This window comes from Dipodomys merriami, unplaced genomic scaffold, assembly GCF_024711535.1.
Source record: "Dipodomys merriami isolate MVZ:Mamm:240054 unplaced genomic scaffold, mDipMer1.0.p SCAF_34, whole genome shotgun sequence".
NCBI lineage: Eukaryota > Metazoa > Chordata > Mammalia > Rodentia > Heteromyidae > Dipodomys > Dipodomys merriami.
The window spans coordinates 13,093,867-13,116,886 of NW_027204937.1; the positions used below are offsets into that span (position 1 = coordinate 13,093,867).

Consider the following 23,020-nt stretch of genomic DNA (forward strand, 5'->3'; position numbering starts at 1 on the left):
CCAACTTCTTAGTACCCAGCTTAGCTATCACACACTCTGGAATCCTTTCCTGATGTCCCAAGATTAGCATAGTGCCTCTCCTAAATGCTCCTATAATACAGTAATATTCTCCTAATTACACTTCCTACCTTAATTGAATGACAGGTGTGTATACTACATCCATTGGGGGAGAGGGTGTCTTGTGAACTTTTTGCCTAAGGCTAGCCTTGACCCATGATTCTTCCAATCTCAGTCTCTAGAGTTGCTAGGATTAGAGGCACGATGCTTTTCTTTTCTTTTCTTTTTTGTTTTTAACTAATCCTGGGGCTTGAACTCAGGGCCTGGGCACTGCCCCTAAGCTTACTTTTGCTCCAGGCTAGCACTCTACCACTTGAGGCACAGCACTGCTTCTAGCTTTTTCTGCTTATGTGGTACTGAGGAATCAAATCCAGGGCTTTGTGCATACTTGGCAAACACTCTACCACTAAACCACATTTCCAGCCCAGGGATGTTTTTTTGTGACAACTTTTTCTCCCCTTTTATTCCTTCTCTACTTTTCTTTTCTCCAGAATATTGCCTGCACTAGACTGGTCTTGAACTCACTATATAGACTAGGCTAGCCTAGAACTCAGAATTGATCTATCTTCACCTCCAAGGTCCTGGGGTTGTAGGCTGTATGATACTGGTGGTATGGTACAGTTGTAGTTGCCAGTGACTATAGTTGCAGATTCAGTGGATACTTTCAAGCATATTTCACTTGATTCATATCTTTTAATACTGTCGATTATTTCTCTCTCTCTCTCTCTCTCTCTCTCTCTCTCTCTCTCTCTCTCTCTCTCTCTCTCTCTCTCTCTCTCTCTCTCTCTCTCTCTCTCTCTCTCTCTCGCTAAACTAGTATTTTAAAATTTAGGGCCTTGTGCTTACTTGGTACTTGAGCTATGTAGTTGGTACTCCCACTTGAGCTATGTCCCCAGCTGTGCTTTGTTTGCTTCAGTTATTATTTTTCAGGTAGGGTCTTGTGTTTTGGGGACAGTTATGGACCACTTTACCTATGGCCTTGTACATAGCTAGTGTTACAGGTACACATTTTCATACCCAGCTCATTTATTGAGATAGAGCACTACTTTTTTTTTTTTTGCTAAGGCTGGCCTTATACCTTAATCTTCCCAATTTCTCTCTCTTAGCTAGAATTACAGGCATAAGCCACAATGCCTGCCTAGTCATTTCCTTTTGAAAATCTCCTTTAGCTTCTTTTTTCTTTTTCTTTTTCTTTTCCTTCCTTCCTTCCTTCCTTCCTTCCTTCCTTCTTTCCTTCCTTCCTTCCTTCCTTTCTTTCCTTCTTTCTTTCTTTCTTCTTTCTTTCTTTCTTTTGTTCTTTCTTTCTTTTGTTCTTTCTTTCTTTTGTCAGTTGTGTGGCTTGAACGCTGGGCCTGGGTGCTGCCCCCAAGCTCTTCAGTTCAAGGCTAATGCTCTACCACTTGAGCCACAGCATCACTGTGGTGGTTTATTGGAGATAACAGTGTCATGGACTTTCCTGCCCAGGCTGGCTTTGAATGGTGATTCTCAGATCTCAGCCTCCTGAGTAGTTAGGATTACAGGTGTAAGCCACCACCACCTGGCTACTTTAGCTTCTATTATAACTCCTTGTTTGCTTCTTTGCCCTCTCCTTCAAATTTTATGGATTCCTTAGGTTCTCACTCTATGGTTCAGAGCCTCCTGGGAAATCTCAAATATTACTTAGCATTCATGACTACTTCAGCTCAATTGATATTTCCTAAGTGTTAATTTCCTGTCTAGATTTTATTCCTAAGCAGCAACAACTACTATTATTATTGTTATTTCAGACCTAGCTATTGAAACTAAGGCTTCATGCATAGTAAGCAAGTGTTCTACTGCATGAGCCATACATTCCCAATCTTTTTTGGGGGAGGAGGGGTGATAGTATCTCAATAACTTTGCCCTTTTACTTTTGAAATAGGGTTGCTAACCTTGACCTATATGACCTTGTACCTGAGATCCTGTTGTCTCCACCTCCTAAGTAGCTGGAATTACATGGTAATGTCCAGTTTTATCCTAAACTTTAAAGTGACTCTTTAAGCTGGGTGCTAGTGGCTTGTGCCTATAATCCTAGCTACGCAGGAGGCTGAGATCTGAGAGGATCACAGTTCAGTGCCAGTCTGGGCAGGAAAATCTATGAGACTCTTATCTCTAATTAACCACCACGAAGTTAGAAGTAGAGCTATTGCTCAAATGGCAGGGTGCTAGCCTTATGCCCAAAAGCTCAGGGACAGCACCCAGGCCCCCAGTTCAAGCCCCATAAATGACACAGAAAATAAAAGAAAAAAGAAAAGAAACCTACAGCTGGATGTCCAAGCATTTGGGAGGTGGAAACAGAAGCATCATGAGTTTGAGGCCAGCACAGACTACATAGTGGGGCCCTAATTGTGTGTGTGTGTGTGTGTGTGTGTGTGTGAGAGTGTGTGTGTGTGTGTGAGTGTGTGTGTGTGTGTGTGTGCGCGCGCGCGCGCGCATATACTGGAGCTTGAGTTCAGGGCCTGGGCATTGTCCTTTAGCTTTATTGCTCAAAGCTAGTGCTTTGCCATTTGAGCCACAGCTCCACTTCCAGCTTTTTGCTGGTTAATTGGAGATAAGAGTCCTATGGACTTTCCTGCCTGAGCTGGTTTCAAACCACAACCATAAAATAACAGCCTCTTGAAGTCATTAGGATTACAGGTATGAGTAACCAGCATTTGTCCCTAATTGAGTTTAGAAGGATGAATAAAAATTAGCAAAGCTATGAAGGAGAAAAAGGGTATTCTGGGTATAAATAAGTATATATGAAACCATTTAAATATCTTGAGACCGTGAGACTCCTATCTCCAATAAAACCACCAGAAAACCGGAAGTGGCGCTGTAGCTCAAGTGGTAGAGCGCTCGCCTTGAGCTGAAGAGCTAAGGGACAACGCCCAGGCCCAGAGTTCAAGCCCCACGACCGACCAAAAAAAAAAAAAAAAAATCTTGAGACATATTTTATTTTGTAGCTAGAACTAGTGTCTCCTTTTTCTCTTTCTTTTTCTTTTTTTGTCAGTCCTGGGGCTTGAACTCAGGGCCTGGGCACTGTCTCTGAGCTTTATCGCTCAAGGCTAGTGCTCTACCACTTTGAGCTACAGCATCACTACAGTTTCATGGACTTTCCTGCCTGGACTGGCTTTGAACTGCAATCCTCTGATCTCAGCCTCCTGAGTAGCTAGGATTACAGGTGTGAGCCATCAGTGCCTGGCTCTTTTTTTCTTTTTTTGTCAGCTCGGGCAAGTTCTGATGAATGTCCTGGATGGGAAGCTGTTCCATGGCAAACTTGGCCATTGAGGATGTACAGACGTACGCTTTTAGTGACTGCAGATCCTGAGCTGAGAACAGGAGGCTCCTTTGGAGCACAAACCTCCCACAGGGTGCTCTTGGGATGCCTGTCCTGGAATTACCCAGAGCAGTCACAAAGCTTTCTTTTCTTCTATAAACCAAGCCAGCAGATGGGATGTCTGCTAGCCTTTGTGTTTGGAACTGATCAACAAACATACAGTGGCAAGCACAAAGGCATTGTTGGGCTACAGTGAAAACTAGGTCGGGCCCAGGCTTTCTGTAGAAGGCCCATCCAAAGAGCAGGGCTTCCATAAGCCACTGATTTGGCTGTTTGACATTTATGTTCCTCTCTCCCTCTCTCCTCCCCTTCCTTCCTTCTTTTTCCCTTCCTTCTTTCCTTTCTTCCTCCCCCCACCACTTTCCCTTCCCTTTTTTTCTTTTTCTTTTTAACCAAATGACTTAAGATATTTAACTCAAAATTTAACTTAAATTCAGATAATCAGTAAAATAGAATTTATGGCTTCTAGTTAAGTATCCTGAGAAGTCTCTGCAGTGCTCTAGAGCCAGGGCTTGCAAATTACAGGTTAATATCCTTTGTTGGTATGCAGTGAGCTTAGTAAGTTATAGACAACATAAAACATTGTAAATTATAGGTAGCATAAAACAATCTGTTCACTGTATCCATAGGGGATTCGTTCCAGGACCCCTGAGGATACTGAACTCTAAGGATGCTCAAGTCCTACATATAAAATGGTGTAGTGCCAGGTGCCCATGGCTCATGCCTGTAATTCTACCTATTCGAGAAACTGAGATTTGAGGACCATGTTTCAAAGCCAGCCTGGACAGAAAAGTACAAGACCCTTATCTCCAATAAAAAAACTATCTACCAAGGGTTGGGAATGTGTTTTAGTGGTAAAATGCTTGCTTGCATGCATGAAGCCCTGAGTTCAATTCCTCGGTACCACATAAACAGAAAAAGCCAGAAGTGGCACTGTGGCTCAAGTGATAGAGTGCTAGCCTTGAATAAAAGAAGCTCAGGGACAGTTCCCAGACCCTGAATTTAAGCCCCTGGAATGACGCCCCTCCCCAAAAAAACCCAAAACCTACCAAAGGGCTGGGAAGGTGGCTCAGTGGTAGAGCGCTTGCCTTGCATGCCTGAGGCCCTGGGTTCGATTCCTCAGCACCACATAAGCAAAAAGAAAAAAGCCGGAAGTGGCACTGTGGCCCAAGTGGTAGAGTGCTAGCCTTGAGCTGAAGAGCTGAGGGACAGCGCCCAGGCCCAGAGTTCAGGCCCCACGACTGGACCCAAAAAAAAAAAAACCTACCAAAAAGCTTGAAGTGGAGCTATGGCTTAAGTGGTAGAGCACTTGCCTTGAGCACAAAAGCTCAGGGCCAGTGCCTAGACCCTGAGTTCAAGCTCCAGTACTGTCATACGATGAAATGGTGTAATATTTGCTTGTAACCTGTACAATACTCTCCCATGGGTTAAATCATCTTTTTTTTTTTTATCATACTGTTTTTTTTATCATACTGTTATCTTTTGATGAATCCAAGTCAGAAAATGACAAACAATCCCTAAGTTCCCAATCAATGAACCAAATATATTACCAGAAATTTAGGGTATCTAAGTTGACTTTGTCCTTGCATCTGGCAAGAGAAGAATTCAGGCATAGTGTGAACATAAGTAAAGGTGACTAGAAAGTTTATTTAAAAAATAATGTCAGAGACAGGGCTGTGAAGGTGGCTCAGTAGTAGAGTGCTTGCTTCACATGCATGAGGCCCTGGGTTGGATTCCTCAGCACCACTAAACAGAACAGGCCGGAAGTGGTGCTGTGGCTCAAGTGGTAGAGGACTAGCTTTGAGCTAAAGAGCTGAGGGACAGTGCCCAGGCCCAGAGTTCAGGCCCCATGACTGACAAAAAAAAAAAAAAAAAAAAATGGCAGAGAAAGAGAATATGTGGCTTAGACATGTCATGGGAATACAGCGCTTGAGTACATCTCAGCCATCTTGCACTGTCTTCTTTTTTTGATGGGGTCTGATTGTAGTGTTTCAGGCTAGCCTTGCACTTGAAATCCTCTTGCATCCACCTACCAAATGCTGGGATTGCAAATGTATACCTGGTTTATTGATGCCAGTTTCCAACAAGTTTCAGACTTAATGTGGACACAATAGGTTAGATAAGATTCTGAAATCCTTTCTCTAAACATGTCAGTTTACAATCTCAGATACTTTTTTTTTTTTTGGTCGGTCGTGGGGCTTGAACTCTGGGCTTGGGCGCTGTCCCTCAGCTTTTCAGCTCAAGGCGAGCGCTCTACCACTTGAGCTACAGTGCCACTTCCGGTTTTCTGGTGGTTTATTGGAGATAGGAATCTCACGGTCTCTCTTGCCCGGGCTGGCTTTGAACCGCGATCCTCAGATCTCAGCCTCCTGAGTAGGTAGGATTACAGACGTGAGCCACCAGTGCCCGGCCAATCTCAGATACTTTTGACTCAGTTTGTATGTCTTTGCTAATTTTGCTTAGTTGCTAATTGCAGTAGATCCTGCTTCTGCATACTTTGATTATAATCTACTTTGTCATTCTTTTAACTTCAAACTAAGTCAGATGATTGGTCACTTGTTACTTGGATGTTGTAGTACTCTCTAAGCCTGCCTCTAATTCATCTTCTATCCTCCTACCAAAATGATCTGTATAACAGTGTAGTTTGGGTCATGTATTAGTTTTCTAAAATTGTCATAATAAAGTACTACAATGTGAGTGGCTTATAACAAAGTCTTTTTTTTCTTGTGTGTGTGTGTGTGTGTGTGTGTGTGTGTGTGCGCGCGCGCGTGCGCGCCACTTCTGGGGCTTGAACTCAGGGCCTGGGTGCTGTCGCTTAGCTTTTCTGCTCAAGATTGGCACCACTTGAGCTGCAACTCCACTTTTGGCCTTTTTTTAGTGGTTAATTGGAGAAAAGAATCTCAAGGAGTTTTCTGTCTGGGCAGCTTTGAGCCAAAAATTTCAAATCACACCTTCCTGAATAATTAGGATTATGGGCATAAGCCACCAGTACCTGACTTATAACACAATTTTGGAGGTCAGAAGTAACAAAAAGTGATGACAGGGCCATTTTCTCTCTGAAGGCCCTTGAAGAAGATCCTATCATGCTCCTGTTTAGCTTCTAGAGCTTGTTGGCAATCCATGATGTTCCTTAGCTTATAGATGTTACTCCAATTTCTTCCTTAATCAGATTACATTTTCTCTGTGTGTCTGTGTCTCTTTTCATTTTCTTTTCTTTTCTTTTTTGCTAGTCCTGGGGCTTGAACTCAGGGCCTGGGCACTGTCTCTGAGCTTCTTTTGCTCAAGGCTAGCCCTCTACCACTTGAGCCAGAGTGCCACTTCCAGCTTTTTCTGTGTATGTGGTACTGAACCCAGGGCTTCATGCATGCTAGGCAAGCACTCTACCATTAGGCCACATTCCCAGCCCTCTTCTCCCTCTTTTTATAAGAATATAAATCATATTGGATTAAGGATTCACTCTACTTCCATATGACCTTGTTCTTACCTTGATTACATCTGCAAAGACTCAGTTTCCAAATAAAATCACACAGTACTTCACTATATTTTTCTAGGAAATATAATTCAACCTCCATCAGAACTTGTTATACCATTACCTATGAACCTTCAGCAGGCTATACTAATGAAAACACAATAACAATGGCACTGGAAGGGAGAGGCGGCTCAGTGGTACATTATTTGCCTAGTATACACAAGGCCTTGGGAGCAGGAACAGTGTTTTCCTTTGCATTTTTACCTTGAATCCTCACAAATCTGTGGGTTAGGTACTATTATGATGATAATGATGATGATTTGTCAATCTTGGGCTTGAACTCAGGGCCTGGGTACTGTCCCTGGGCCTCTTTATGCTCAAAGCTAGCATTCTACCATTTGAGCCACCGTGTCTGGCTTTTTCTAAGTATTTATTGAAGAAAAGAGTATCATTGATTTCTCTGCCTGGGCTGGCTTCAAACTGTGATCCTCAAATCTCAGCTTCCTGAGTAGCTAGGGTTATAGGTGTGAGCCACTGGCTCCCAGCATATTATTATTATTAGGTATTATTATTCCCATTATGTATGTATTATGTAATCTATAGTATTATAGATTATAATATATAACAAAATAGGAATAATATATATTATATATACATACATACATACTTAAGGAAATTGGGTAACCTAGAGGGTTCCACAATTAGAAGTAGTCAGATGAGATTCAATCTATCTTCTCAGTGTATGGGCTTCTCACTGTCCTAAATGGTGCATCTGGGCTTTTTTTTTTTTTTGGGTCTGGTTGTGGGGCCTGAACTCTGGGCCTGGGCGCTGTCCCTCAGCTCTTCAGCTCAAGGCTAGCGCTTTACCACTTGAGCCACAGCGCCACTTCTGGCTTTTTTTTACTTTTTGCTTATGTGGTGCTGAGGAATCGAACCCAGGGCCTCAGGCATGCAAGGCAAGCACTCTACCACTGAGCCACCTTCCCAGCCCCCTTGCATCTTGGCTTTTTAAAGCTTCATTCTGTTCCCCCTCCCCTCTCTCTCTGTCAGTTGTGGGGTTTGAACTCTGGGCCTGAGCACTGTCCCTCAGCTCTTCAGTTCAAGGTGAGTACTCTACCACGTGAACCACAGCACCACTTCTGGTTTTCTGGTGGTTAACTGCAGATAAGAGTCTCAAGGACTTTCCTGCCCAGGCTGGCTTTGAACCTTGATCCTCAGATCTCAGCCTCCTGAGTAGCTAGGATTACAGGTGTGAGCCACCAGTGCCTGGCTCCATTCCCCTTCTTAAGGTTCCCCCATCTTAAGCAAAGGGAAAAAAAGAATAATTTCTAATCTCTGCATTTTCTGATCTTTGTATTCCTTTTGCATAGAATGCATTTCCTACCACTTCTCTCACTTTGCCTATAAGTTGCTATAAAATGGCAAAAAAAACCCAAAACAAAACCCAATGTGGTAAGAACATTAACAAGTATTTAAGTCCTTGAGTTCAAACTTCAGTACTCTCCCATCTTACCACCCCAAAGCAAAAAGGAGCATGAAATCTTTGTAATTTAGGTTCTCTTAGCTAATGGGATAACCTAAAAGAGGGATAGATATTGATAGTTATTGATAGTGAGGAATGAGTTGTATTCTGTGAGCTAGCATTGGGCTAGAATTACTCTGTATTCTGTATCTCTTTTAATTCCCAACCTCATGACTTAAGCACCTTGTAGAACTTCCATCTCTTAAAACTATTATTGGACATTAAGTTTTACACAGGAATTTGAAGAGACACAAACATTTTGTCCATAGTACCAACTATTAACTATACGTTAGGATCTTAACAAGGATATTATTTCTTCTTTGAAGCCTTGCTAGGAAGCCACTCTACCACTGAGCTATAGTCCCAGCCCCCTCCTTGCCTTTTGCAGCATCATCTGGGTTAAATTTCACAGGCACTTTACCTTCAGCTCTGTAAAATTCCTTTGCTTTTTCTTAAGGGTTTCTGACACAACAAGGATCTTTTTCTTCTCTTTGGCACCTTCCATGTTTCCAGGCCCAGTCTTATTGTCATATGAGGTAGCAGTAAAGGTAGATATAGGAACGACTTTCTCATTTCTGTGACAGAATGCCTGAGATATGAACAGTTTGAAAGGAAGAATGGTTTCAGAGGATTCAACCCACTATGGCAGGGAGGGTGCGGCCGAGCAAGTAATTCCTATCCTGGTGCCCAGGAACCAAAAAAAAAAAAAGGATTCCAGGAAGGGCCAGGGCAAGATATAGCTCCAAGGATGAGCCCCCCAGAACCCTACTTCTTCCAGCCAGGTGCCACCTCCACTCTTTCTTTTTTTTAATAAATTTTTTATTGAGATTAAGTGATTACATAAATTTCCACAAATTTCACAGTATTATGGGATAGTAATACTTCGTTAAAGTCACAAACATATTTTAGCCTTCACAAGGCAAATTGTCATTTTCATGGTCTATGAAGTTTGTGAAATCTATAAACTTTGACAATACAACTATTTCTTCCAAATCTAGTGATATGTACATATCGTTCCTTTTGCTTAGTGTAAGCTGTTCCCTCTTTCCCTTTCAGTCCCTCCCTCACATTGCTGCCCTTGTTTAGTTCCTTTTCATCAATGTCCAGTGCAGCTGATGGGCCCCTCTGTTGTATATTTTCCCATTTCTCTCTGATTCTATGCCCTCCTTCTAGCTTCCCTCAGATGTGCACATGTACATACCATATATGAGGTCCAAGAACATGGAGTCATCTAGAAATGATACAACAAATTAAGTAGAGGTCCTTTGTTTCTTGATTCCTGTTTACTTTGTCATATCTCCTTGCATTTTGAATCTAACATCCACATATCAGGGAGACCATGTGCCATTTGTCTCTCTGATCTTGGCTTACCTCACTCAACATGATTTGTTCTAGTTCCATTTCCCTGTGAATGCCATCATTTTGTCCTTTCTAATGGCTGCATAATATTCCATTGTACAGAGGTACCACAATTTTTGGATCCATTCATCTGTAGTGCCACCTCTACTCTTTATCACCTCCCAATAATTCCATGGTAGTTTGAATCCATCAATGGATCAGTGCCATTGATTAGGTTAGAGCCTCAAGACCTAATCACTTTTCAGAAGCCTGCCAGCTGGTAACCAAATGCTCAATACATAAATCTATGAGGACATTTCATATTCAAAGGACAACAGGAAGAGTGCTCAACAATTATTTGTAGAAATAAGCTGGGAATGGTGGTGACTATCCATATTCCTGGCCACTCTGGAAGCGGAGGCAAGAGTATCAGTTGAGGCTGACTATTGATAGGGTTTCCCTGTTACCCAATCTGGTTACCCATTCTCAAACAAGATGTTTGTGAGGTGCTGGTGACTCATGTCTGTAATCTTAGCTACTCAGGAGGCTGAGATCTGAGGATCAAGGCTCAAAGCCAGCCTAGGCAGGAAAGTCTAGACTCTTATTTCCAATTAAGCACCAAAAAAGCCAGAAGTGAAGCTATGGTTTAAGTGGCAGAGTGTTACCTTGAGCAAAAAAGCTTAGGTACTGTGCCGAGACCCTGAGTTCAAGCCCCAGAACCCCATCCTCCCCTTCTACTTTGTAGAAGTAACTTGAATTAATATTCCTAGGAATAGAATGTCCACTTAAACATTCCTGTGATTTCTTTCAGGAGTTGACATATGACTTCTTATCTTTTTTTTCCCCCCCAGTCCTAGGGCTTGAACTCTGGGCCTGGGCACTGTCCCTGAGCTTCTTTTGCTCAAGGCTAGCACTCTACCTCTTGAGCCACAGTGCCACTTCTGGCCTTTTCTGTGTATGTGGTACTGAGGAATCAAACCCAAGGCTTCATGCATGCTATGCAAGCATTCTACCACTAAACCACATTACCAGCCCCCTTCTTATCTTTTAGAAATAAAGATTTATTTATATTATGCATTTCATTTGCACTTTTGATTGACTGCCTTCTAGGAAAAGCTATGTTAGGTATTCAAGTTAAATGAAAGATTAAATAAAGGAATTAAATGAAAGAAACTCTGTTGTAATATTTCATTAGACCATGAAAAGAGGCAGGTTTTGGTAAAGGTAAAGTTGACATAGGTTACTGACAGTCACTGAGAGGAAATAAAGTACATATAACATTTGATTGGGTGATATTATGGTTTTCTGAACTTAAAAGTTTAAAATAACAATAGTTGAGATGGGGATAGGAGGGAAAAACTAGGAGAGAGTGAAGGAAGGAATGACACTATCCAAAAAGAAATGTACTCAATTACCTGACTTATGTAACTGTAATTGCTCCATACATCACCTTTATAATAACAATAAAAAATAACAATAGCTGGCAGAGTTACTCCAATGGTAGAGCACTTGCTTAGCAACCACAAGACTCTGTATTAGTATCACCAAAATTAAACATGTGTGTATATATACATACAATAAAATATAATACAATAAAAATGTTAATACTTCTCTGTTATTTCAGAATATTACCAATGCCTTAGATTGTTTCCTAGGGCTGCCCAAGGGAATAGTCTGAAAGAAATTGAAACCAAAGCATCTGTTGTTCCCATCTGGGAGAGCTGAATATGCTAGTACAGTTGTTCTTGTCTTTGCGTTCCACAGGGGGATTTGTGCAGGGCTCACAGCTGAGTCTGCACTGGGAATTACTTATGGGGAAGTGAACGTTCCAACTAAAGGGCACATAGTGTGTAGCAACCTAGAAATCTTCCTTGTTGGCAGGTCTCAAACTTCCTTTTTTCCTACAGGCAAAAGTCTTGAGACATTGAGAACTTGTGGTTTCTGAGGGCCTAGAGGCTTATCAGGTGCACTGATATATTCACCAAGTATTTGCCAAAGACAGACAAGAGAGACTTTTTTTCTTCTCTTTTCTTCTGCTCTTTACTTTCTGGCTGGATCTGTGGATTTCTGAAGCTTTCAGAGACATTACTGAACAGATAGGTGTTTTTCTGAACCAGAACTGAGAGTCCTGGACCTTCAGAAAGAACCTGAATGTTTTCTGAAGATTATCTTTCCACCTTTCTTTGCCACCATGCCAAAGAAGTGAACCCTGCCTCTCCATACATTCTGTTAGAGCTAAAGAAATTTGCACACATGACTAGATGTCAGCTACTTGCCCCTGTGTAACTTGGAGTTTGCAAGTTTAATTTCTTTTCATTAAATGGGCTCCACGAGTGTGAACCTTGGGCAGATTCAACACGAGTGTGAACCTTGGGCAGATTCAACAAGAGGGAAGAGAAGAAAGAATTGTGATAATATCTGCATTGCACATTACTTTGAGATTTCCAAAGATAGATTATTGTGCATGATTAATTAGACAGACAGGTCTCCCTTTTGAGAGGTGTATATTTTTAACTATTCTCTACTTTGTCAGATATCCACTATTACAGGGATCTGATTTGCTGCACGGTGCTGCCCTCTACTGGTTCTTTTTTGGTGCATATGTTACCACATCAGAAAATCTCACATCATACGGCCTTTAAGTTTTTCCCTGTATTAGATTCTCATAATAATATTGTAAATTAGGTAACTTGGGATTATATCTACTTCATATGTGGGGAAACTAAAATCTAGGTAGCTTTATTAGTTTCTTTCTATAAACCTAAATGGCTAGCAGAAGGCAGAATTAGACTAGAATTAAAATTTCTTTCCTCTTAGTAAGTCCATAGTCCTTTGTAAATTCAGTGTCACCACCTGTCCAAAAGCATTAACAGATTAAATTTACACTGGAGAAAACTGCTACTTTTTCTCCCTTGAAAGAAGGGAGACTGCCCGGCGTTGGTGGCTCACGCCTGTAATTCTAGCTACTCAGGAGGCAGAGATCTGAGGATTGCAGTTCAAAGACAGCCTGGGCAGGAAAGGCCATGAGACTCTTATTTCCAATAAACACTAGAAAACCAGAAGTGGAGCTCTAGTTCAAGTGGTAGAATGCTCACTTTGAGCTGAAGAGCTGAGGGACAGCACCCAAGCCCAGAGTTCAAGGCCCACAACCAACCCCCTCCACCAAAAGAAGGAGAAGAAGGAGAAGGAGAAGGAGAAGGAGAAGGAGAAGGAGGAGAAGGAGAAGAAAGAAGAAGAAGAGGGGGAGGGGGAGGAAGAGGGGGAGGGGGAGGGGGAAGGAAGGAAGGAAGAAGAAGAAGAAGAAGAGAGATACACTTAAGTGGTTTAAGTAAATGAGTTTCTGTTCTGCATGAGGTTGTAACTCAGATGCTGTGGGCACTTGTGGCTAGGAATGTGGCTTAGTGGTAGAGTGCTTGCCTAGTATGCATGAAGCCCAGGGTTTGATTCCTCAGTGCCATATACACAGAAAAAGCTGGACATGGCGCTGTGGCTCAAGTGGTAGAGTACTAGCCTGGAGCAAAAGAACGTCAGGGACAGTGCCCAGAAAGCTCAAGGAGTGGCAAAAAAATTCCTGTTGGCTTCTATGATGATTTCTTTATTTCTTCTTTCTCTGCCTTTCCCTTTAAAATTGACCACTTAGGGATTCTTATTTCCCACAGTACTTGACATCAGTGACTGCCTCAATTTAATGTTTTGCTTTCTCATATTAGTATCTTGTTTAAGATTTTGTTTCTAAACTTTAAACTTGATTTCATTTATTCCAGCTGACTTCATGTGTATGTGTTGTGTCAGCTAGTACAAGGGCTTGAGGGCTTTTTGCTCCCACTTGGCTTTTTCTCTCAAGGCTATGCTGTACCACTTGGGCCACAGTGCCACTTCTGGTTTTCTGAGTGGTTATTGGAGATGAATGTCATGGACTTTCCTGCCTGTTCTGGCTTTGAACTGTGATCCTCAGATTGTAGTCTTCTGAGTAGCTAGGATTACAGGTGTGAGTCACTGGAGCCGGGCCCTTGAGACTCTCATCTCTAATAAACCACTCAGAAAACTGAAAGCAGTGCTTTCTCAAGTGGTAGAGAGTTAGCCTTGAGCTGAAGAGCTCAGGTTCAGCACCCAGGCCCAGAGTTCAAGCCTGACCAAAAAAAAAAATTCATTTGAATCTGTCTGCTTGGGCTGGCTTTGAACCACAATCTTCAGATCTCAGCCTTCTGAGATCACACGTAAGGGAGTAACTGGTGCCCAGTTAACTTTACCTTTAACATTGTCATTTTTTCTAAATATTCCTCTCCATATGTTCTGGATATTTAATAATGACATCTAGGGACCAATAGCTTAGGGGTTTTCCTAGAGCTTTGCAGTGTCCTTATACCTGATTTATTTGATCATCCTTGTTTTTTGGTGTTTGTTTTTTGTCCAGTCCTGGGGCTTGAACTCAGGGCCTGGGCATTGTCCCTAAGCTGCTTTTGCTCAAGGCTAGTGCTCTACTTTGAGCCGCAGTGCTACTTCCGCCTTCTGTTTATGTGGCACTGAGGAATCTAACCCAGGCCTTCATGCAATGCTAGGCAAACACTCTACCACTAAGCCACATTCCCAGCCCCATCCTGGTTAGTTTTTTTTGTTGTTGTTGTTGGTTTGTTTTTTATTCTGTCATCTAAATGCATTTTGAATCTTCCCTTGTTTGTCTCCACTATTGCTATAACTCAAATGCCTCTCTCACACTGAGATCAATGCAATGTTCCAATAACCTAATTCCCCTTCTTTGTATTCTACATACTAATCCACCTATCATACATTGCCAAAGCAATCTTTTCTTTGAAAAGTAAATGTGACCAGGTTGCTCCCTTGCTTAAAATGCTTCTTTTGTTCCCTAGAGCAAAGATAAAGTCCATATAGAATAGCAAAATATATCATCCTTACTTCCTGATTCCCTTGTCCGTGTGTTCTGGCCATACCAAGTAAATTAGTTTCCTGAATGCACCATGGATTTAGCCTGTGACAGCATGTACTGTTCCCTCTGTGTGGATGGTCTTCCTTTTTTGCTGCCCTAGGTCATCCTTTACAACTCCTTTATTTCCTCTTCTATGCCTCTTCTATGAAGTAACTTTATCCTCAGTGTTATAAACTGCTGTCATATCTATTCATTATTGTATTTTCCTGCTTGCTACTTACATTATCTCGGTCCCTTAATAGGTTATGTTCCATTCAAAAGCAGGCATCCTTATGTACAGAACTACCAAATGCTTGGATTTGGAATAAGCCTATGGTAAATTAAGGGAAAAAAAACATCTATTTTCTAGCTTTTTTTTTTTTTTTTATGTTTTTTGGGTCTGGTCGTGGGGCCTGAGTGCTGTCCCTCAGCTCTTCAGCTCAAGGCTAGTGCTCTACCACTTGAGCCACAGCGCCACTTCCGGCTTTTTTCTTTTTGCTTATGTGGTGCTGAGGAATCGAACCCAGGGCCTCAGGCATGCAAGGCAAGTGCTCTACCACTGAGCCAACTTCCCAGCCCTAGATGTTTACTCTCTAATGGTATCACCCCAAACCTAAACATTTCTGATAAACGGTGGGCGGGTCTTCTTTGTGTTTTGCAGTATATCAACTCTGGGAACCTGGAACAGTTGCTAGACAGTAACCTGCATTTGTCCTGGACTGTGAGGGTGAAATTGGCCTATGACATAGCAGTGGGCCTCAGATACCTTCACTTCAAAGGCATTTTCCATCGGGACCTCACATCAAAGGTATGGAGACCTTATTTTCGCAATGCTTTGAGAGACACGATCCTCTTCTCTAAGAAAGCTGTGTAAGAGAACTACGTTGTTAATGAGCTTAGAAATATGGAGATCTCTATTACAGGTTTAACATTTAGTCACAGAGAACATACTCACTATTCATTATAGCTAATCCTTAGAAAGCCAGTATCTCTTCAGAGCAGGTACCTTTCCAAGTTGAGGCAGGCAACACTTAACTTCTGTCTCTGAATGTGTGATACAGAAGCAGATGACATAAAGAGGAATAAGAGATTCTTGAGCTGAGAGGCCTATCAGTTTTCTCTCCTATGGTATCCAGGAAGTAGTTCTCAGCTAAGAGCAGTAGTTGAGTGTAGTCAATTGAATGCAAGTTTTAAACTCCATGGGTCATTTTCTATCTGTGTGATTGAGTTTCTGCCACCCTGTCAAATCTTTGGCATTAACTGGTCTCTGTCTCTGTAGTATTATATTCTTGTTGTCCAAAGTGCTATGTGAACAGGATAGAATTGTTTTCAGAGGAAGTTGGCTGTGCTACAAAGGAGGCAATAGAGCCAAAAGGCCTAGGATATTATCATGACAAGGCTTATAAAAAATATTGCCTGATGAAGGGTAAACAAAGGAGGAGGCTGCAATGCTTGGTAAGAAATGTATGCATTATCCTGCCCATGTAATTGTAGCCCCTCTGTACAGTATGTTCTCAAATAAAATAATATTAAAAAAAAATATTGCCTGAGGGGCTGGGAAGGTGGCTCAGTGGTAGAACGCTGGCCTTGCATGCCTGAGGCCCTGGGTTCGATTCCTCAGCACCACATAAGCAAAAAGAAAAAAAAGCCGGAAGTGGCGCTGTGGCTCAAGTGGTAGAGCGCTAGCCTTGAGCTGAAGAGCTGAGGGACAGCACCCAGGCCCAGAGTTCAGGCCCCAGGACCGGGCCCCCCCCCAAAAAAAAAATATATTGCCTGATTATTGATGGAAGAAAGATAAAGCCATCTAACATATCTAATATGGCTTCTGCCCAGGAGCCAAATTAAAGTCTCCTAGGGAGATATATAGGAATTTTGAACTTACCCAAGAGTAACTGTCATTTTTCTCTACCCCAGCATATATATGAGCACACATATACAAACATATGCATATGCATATACATGCATAAAGCTCTTCTGTCATAGATGAAGGGAAAGGAAGCCTGTTGTAAGAAGCAATTTCCAAAGGGAACAAAACCAGTAAGGTCTAAAGTCCCTGGTGACCTCATGCCGGTGTGGTTCTGGCATCCTAAACAGCAGTACTGTTCCTGAGGGGCCCTGACCTTTGGTTTATGAACTAGTTACAAAAAATTGCTGTGGGGAGGTGATGGCAAGGCCCTTGTGTATGGCAGAACCATTTGTATTCAACTGCACTATTCCTGAAGGTGCATGTGTTCTAGGCTGGTCGGTGAAATTATATCAGTCAAGTAAGTTGATACTGTCACTTCAGTTACCCAGCCCAAATCAGATCAGATTAACTCATTATAGCTTCATTTCTTCAAAGTTAGAGGGAGGTTGTGACAAGTGACTGGGAAGGTGGCTCAGTGGTAGAGCGCTTGCCTTGCATGCATGAGGCCCTGGGTTCGATTCCTCAGCACCACAAAAGCAAAAAGAAAAAAGCCGGAAGTGGTGCTGTGGCTCAAGTGGTAGAGCGCTAGCTTTGAGCTGAAGAGCTGAGGGATAGTGTCCAGGCCCAGAGTTCAGGCCCCACGACTGGACCCCCCCCAAAAAAAAAAAGGTATTTCCCCCATAGCTATATAAATGTCTTTTTTTTCTTGTTTTTTTTTTTTGGGGGGGGGGGGTCCGGTCGTGGGGCCTGAACTCTGGGCCTGGGCACTGTCCCTCAGCTCTTCAGCTCAAGGCTAGCGCTCTACCACTTGAGCCACAGCACCACTTCCGGCTTTTTTTCTTATGTGGTGCTGAGGAATCGAACCCAGGGCCTCGAGCATGCAAGGCAAGTGCTCTACCACTGAGCCAACTTCCCAGCCCCTCTTTTTTTTTTTCTTTTTGCTGGTACTAGGGTTTGAACTTAGGACCTGGCCTCTGTCCCTAAGCTTCTATGGTCAAGGCTAGCACTCTACCACTTGAGCCACAGCACCATTTCTGGATTTTTCTGTTTATGCAGTATTGAGAAATTGAACCCAGGCTTCATGAATACCTGCTAGTCAAGCACTCTACCACTAAGCTACCTTCATATATATATATATATATATATATATATATATATTCTTAGAAAGGAAATTCTAAGTACCTCTAATAGGTACTTAGAGTGTTGTATTGAGAAATAGAACTAAAGTACACACATTTTGTAACTGAGTATTCAGCTATATATAAACTGAAGATTTTCAAAGCAGGGGAGATCACTGTAGGCCAGGCTAGGTAGGCTTTCTGGGAAGAAAGCTTCCCACTCCTAAGGATTTATCATACCCCTGCTGTGCTCTGAAAACTTTGTCCTATCATGCTAGTGTCCTAGAACTAGTTAAAGACTATCTACTTGGTTCTGTCTGAGTTTGTTGTGTTATATTGTAAAAATAGTAAAAATAACAAGACCCTATCTAAACAAAACAAAATGAAAAAAAGAGTAATCTTTCTAGACTATAGGGAAAGACAACCATCCTTTGATTTTCTTTATAGGGAGTGAGTATTCCCAGTGTCAGTGGGCTTAAACTAGGAAGCATAGGACAAAGAACTCCCTGTATTTGTAAGTTGTGCTTCCCTGGATTAAAAGAGGTACTGAGGATTCTTAGAGCTTACTTTTGGAAGCTCTAGTGACAGGCTGGGAAGTACACTAGAAAGAATGTAATCTGTGCTTCTCACCCTTTTATTATCCCAGATAAGGTTTTTGTCTTAATTGTTTAGGGATTAGGAAAAGAGTTGTATTTTCGCATCTACACAGAGCTGCCAACTGGACACTTATGTAAGTTGGGCAATAGTCATAAGAATGAGATGCCCGGGGCTGGGAAGGTGGCTCAGTGGTAGAGTGCTTGCCCTGCATGCATGAGGCCCTGGATTTGATTCCTCAGCACCACATAAGCAAAAAGAAAAAAGCCGGAAGTGGTGTTGTGGCTCAAATGGTAGAGTGCTAGCCTTGAGCTGAAGAGCTGAGGGACAGCGCCCAGGCCCAGAGTTCAGGCCCCACAACCAGACCCTTCCAAAAAAAAGAATGAAATGCCCCAGTAGAGAAATAAGGTAAAAGTGATAGAGTAGAGGGCTCTGAGGTTTCTAGATTATCTCTAAAGATCCAGTTCAAGGCCAACCTGGGTAGGAAAGTCTATGAGACACTTATCTCCAGTTAACTACTAAAAAGTCAGAAATGGAGTTGTGGTTTAAGTGGTAGAGTACCAAACTTGAATGAAAAAGTTAAGGGACAGTACCTAGGCCCTGAGTTCATGCCTCTCTGTCTCTGTCTTTCTCTGTCTCTCTCTCTCTCTCTGGGTCTGTCACTCTGTCTGTCTGTCTCTGTCTGTCTCTGTCACACACACACACACACACACACACACACACACACACACACACACACACACACACACACACACACACACACACACACACACACACACACACACACACACACACACACACACACACACACACACACACACACACACACACACACACACACACACACACACACACACACACACCCCCCCCCCCCCAAAGAACAAATATGATTACATGCCTGTAATTACAACCCTTGGGAGGCTAAGGCAGAAGGAGGGTTGCATAGGGAAAATATCTCACAAACAAATGTGAATGTTAGAGGGATGTAGGGCTCCCTAGAGTTCTTTATGAGTACTGTCAAAGCTTTTAGAAACCATTTATACTCTGTTAGTAGATGACACAGTACTAGCCACAAAGAAATGGTTAGAGTCCAACATGTACCCTCCATGGGCTCTAGCCTAATTGGAGAGATATGTGAGCAGGTCCTTCATACACACAAGAGATATGGCCAAGGGATGGAACATGTCATCCTAAACTGATAATCTTCTAAACTTGGCCTATAGAAGTTTCTAAGGGCAGGGGCTGGGAAGGTGGCTCAGTGCATGCCTAGCATGCACGAAGTCCTGGGTTCGATTCTTCAGTACCACTTAAACAGAAAAAGCCAGAAGTGGCGCTGTGGCTCAAGTGGTAAAGTGCTAGCCTTGAGCAAAAAGAAGCTCAGGGGCAGTGCCCAGGCCCTGAGTTCAAGCCATAGGACTGGCAAAAGAAAAAAGAAAAAAGAAAGGTCCTGAGGCATTTGGGGGGACATTTCAGTCCTTGATCTCCCTTGATCTTCCTCTGAAAGGAACCTTTTCACTTTTCTGAAGATGTAATTTCTTGCTTGATCCTATCAAGGCTTATGAAATTCATTTTTGGGGGTAAAGAGAAAGGCGATTACACAAAGTACCCTCTCTCCCAGTTTTTGTGCCTAGTAGTGGGGCTGTCCCTTAGTTTCTTCACACAAAGCTGGCACCTACCACTCTAGCCATGGCTCCACTTCTGGCTCTTTGATAGTTTATTGGAGACTTTCACAGGCTTTCCTGCCCAAGTTGGCTTTGACCCAAGGTCCTCAGATCTCAGCCTCCTGAGTAGCTAGGATTACAGACATGTGCCAGTGGTACCCAACTTTGAGGTTAATATTATAAGCCTAGCATATATTCTGTAGCCATATAGTCTGTACTGGGGCTGTACTGGGTCAGGTTGGCTGAAAAATGTCATAATTGCTTGCCCTAGGATTAACCAGCATTGGAGATAGAGGCTAAGGTCTCTGCCTACATAGTTGTAAGATTCTAGCTCAAAAATACCCCATCACTTTTTAGAGCTGAATTATTATTATTTTTTGGGTCCGGTCGTGGGGCCTGAACTCTGGGCCTGGGCACTGTCCCTCAGCTCTTCAGTTCAAGGCTAGTACTCTACCACTTGAGCCATAGCGCCACTTCCAGTTTTTTTCTTTTTGCTTATGTGGTGCTGAGGAATCGAACCCAGGGCCTCATGCATGCAAGGCAAGCGCTCTATCACTGAGCCACCTTCCCAGACCCGAGGTGAATTATTTTCTATGAGTTATATTTCAATAAAGTTGGCAATGGTCTTGCACAAACAATGTTGCTTTTTTCATGGTGCTTGGCCTCTATTTCATAAGTCTTCTTTTTTTGGGGGGGTGGGGGGGAGAGTCCGATCGTGGAGCCTGAACTCTGGGCCTGGGCGCTGTCCCTCAGCTCTTCAGCTCAAGGCTAGTGCTCTACCACTTGCGCCACAACGCCACTTCCGGTTTTTCTCTTTTTGCTTATGTGGTGCTGAGGAATCAAACCCAGGGCCTCAGGCATGCAAGGCAAGCACTCTACCACTGAGCCACCTTCCCAGCCCCTTTATAAGTCTTCATTGCTCTTGCCATAGATTTGTCTTCAGCAGAAAGCCTTAAACCTATCCCACTGAACAAGCCAAAAGCCATGTGGGATGAGAAGAGGCTTTACTAAAGCCCACAGAGTAGCCAAAGATAGTGAGGGAAATCCAAAACTCTAGCAGACGGGATAAGAATCAGAAAGCCTCTAAACCTCTAAGCTTCTAAGGCAGGTCTCTTAACTATATGATCACGACTACCTTATTCCTTACATACTCAATACTAACACAAATCCTGAATCGTATGTAAAAGCCCTGAAGGAGGTCATTAACCATGTCACAAGCAGGAAGATCTAGCCACCTAAGAACTTACTTTATTTTATTTTTTTGGTCTGGTCGTGGGCCCTGAACTCTGGGCCTAGGCGCTGTCCCTCAGCTCTTCAGCTCAAGGCAAGTGCTCTACCACTTTAGTCATAGTGCCACTTCTGGCTTTTTTTTTTTTTTTTTGCTTATGTGGTGCTGAGGAATCAAACCCAGGACCTCATGAATGCAAGGCAAGTGCTCTACCACTGAGCCACCTTCCCAGCCCCTAAGAAGTTATTTTGTCTGCTTAGTGTTTGGAGTTCATTGGGATCTTCAATGAGAATACTTCCAGCAGAAGCCAGTAAGGACTGAGTGGGAGAAAAAGAAATCAAAGCAACAAGTGTTAACAGTTAAGTCTGACTAACCTAGATCCCTTAAAGGGAAGCTCAGGAATTTCTTGGAAAACCCCGATAGGGGTTTGTCAAGGCTCCTCATTTTTATCAACACAGATGTAGAGCCCTAATTTTTGAACTTTTGTGAGTTTTTTTTTTTCCATTCCTAGTTTCCCCTTTGGCATCAATGCCCAGCTATTAGCTATGGAAAAACCTTTCTGGGCTGGGAAGGTGGCTCAGTGGTAGAGTGCTTGCCTTGCATGCACGAGGCCCTGGGTTTGATTCCTTAGCCCCACATAAGCAGAAAAAGCTGGAAGTGGCACTGTGGCTCAAGTGGTAGAGCGCTAGCCTTGAGCTGAAGAGCTGAGGGACAGGGCCCAGGCCCAGAGTTCAGGCCCAGGACCAGAAAGAAGGAGGGGGGGGGAAGGGGAGGAAGGAAGGAAGGGAGGGAGGGATGGAAGAAGAGAGGGAGGGAGGGAGGGAAGGAGAGAGAGGGAGGGAGGGAAGAATGGAGGGAGGGAAAGAAGGAAGGAAGCAAAGGAAAGAAGAAAGGGAGGGAAGGAGAGAGGGAAAGGAAGGAGGGAGGGAAAGACGGAAGGAAGAAAGGAAGGAAGGAAGGAAGGAAGGAAGGAAGGAAGGAAGGAAGGAAGGAAGGAAGGGAAGGAAGGAAGACCTTTCTATAGCTCTCTCAAGACAATGGTCACATTTCAGGTAGACTAAGTGAGGCAGCCTTGCCCTTCTCCCATTATAGGGATCACATTGCTCCTGATCATTCCTGCCTTAGCCATTTCTTAACTACTTATGAAGATGCTATCTAGAAATCCCTTTCTACTAACTGGGTGGTCTGCAGCAAGTAGACAGTAGGCCTCCATGAATGTCATCATAAAGCAGAAACTGAACAGCTTTGACAGGGGTTGCCCACTGTGGCCATGTTCTGTTCCTAACCTGCTGCTCCCAAGTTGACTTAGGAAACAGGATTGTTTTCAAGGCCTATAAAGCAAATAGTAAACAGGACTTTACACTGGACCTTGGAGACAGGAGTCTGAGTTGTTGGCAAAACGGGAGGGGGAAAGGAGAGATCTGAAGTGCCACTTCCTCATAGGGTAGTGCCCTATACCCAGGGCTTTGGTTAATACACAGGTTGGCCTTGGGCCCATCTTCTCAGACAAAGTCAGGGAGGTGAGGTCCTGATCCAGCATGACTGATGGGAGAACTAAAGCTAGGACAAACACAAGGACAGTTCTTCTTGGAAATCAGCCAATTTACCTCCACTTGGGACCCAGGGTAGATGTGATGAAATCATAGGCTCCTTCTGCCTCAGAGAATTAAGTATATGTACATTAAGGCCAGAATAAAAGATTGCTGTGTACCTGATGTAGAATGTGCAGAAGGCATTAGTAATGTCCTGGCAACTAGATGCCAAGGCTGGCTAGGAAGGAGGAGAGCTGGCTTGGGTCAGATAGGGTCTTGCTGGCCTTAGAAATGTTTTTGCTTGCCAAGGCTCCTTGCTCTCTGCTGCCTCCAG

General features: G+C 43.1%; 1 protein-coding gene across 4 annotated transcripts in view; it reads left to right on the top strand.

Annotated features, from left to right (window-relative positions):
- Window positions 1-23,020, top strand: part of LOC138803403 (dual specificity testis-specific protein kinase 2) — a 117,589-nt gene that overhangs the window by 89,448 nt on the left and 5,121 nt on the right. For all 4 annotated transcript variants that reach the window (XM_069987360.1, XM_069987362.1, XM_069987363.1 and 1 more), the window contains exon 5: window positions 15,309-15,455. In XM_069987360.1, coding sequence (XP_069843461.1) covers window positions 15,309-15,455 — 147 coding nt within the window. The remainder of the gene's footprint in view (window positions 1-15,308; window positions 15,456-23,020) is intronic.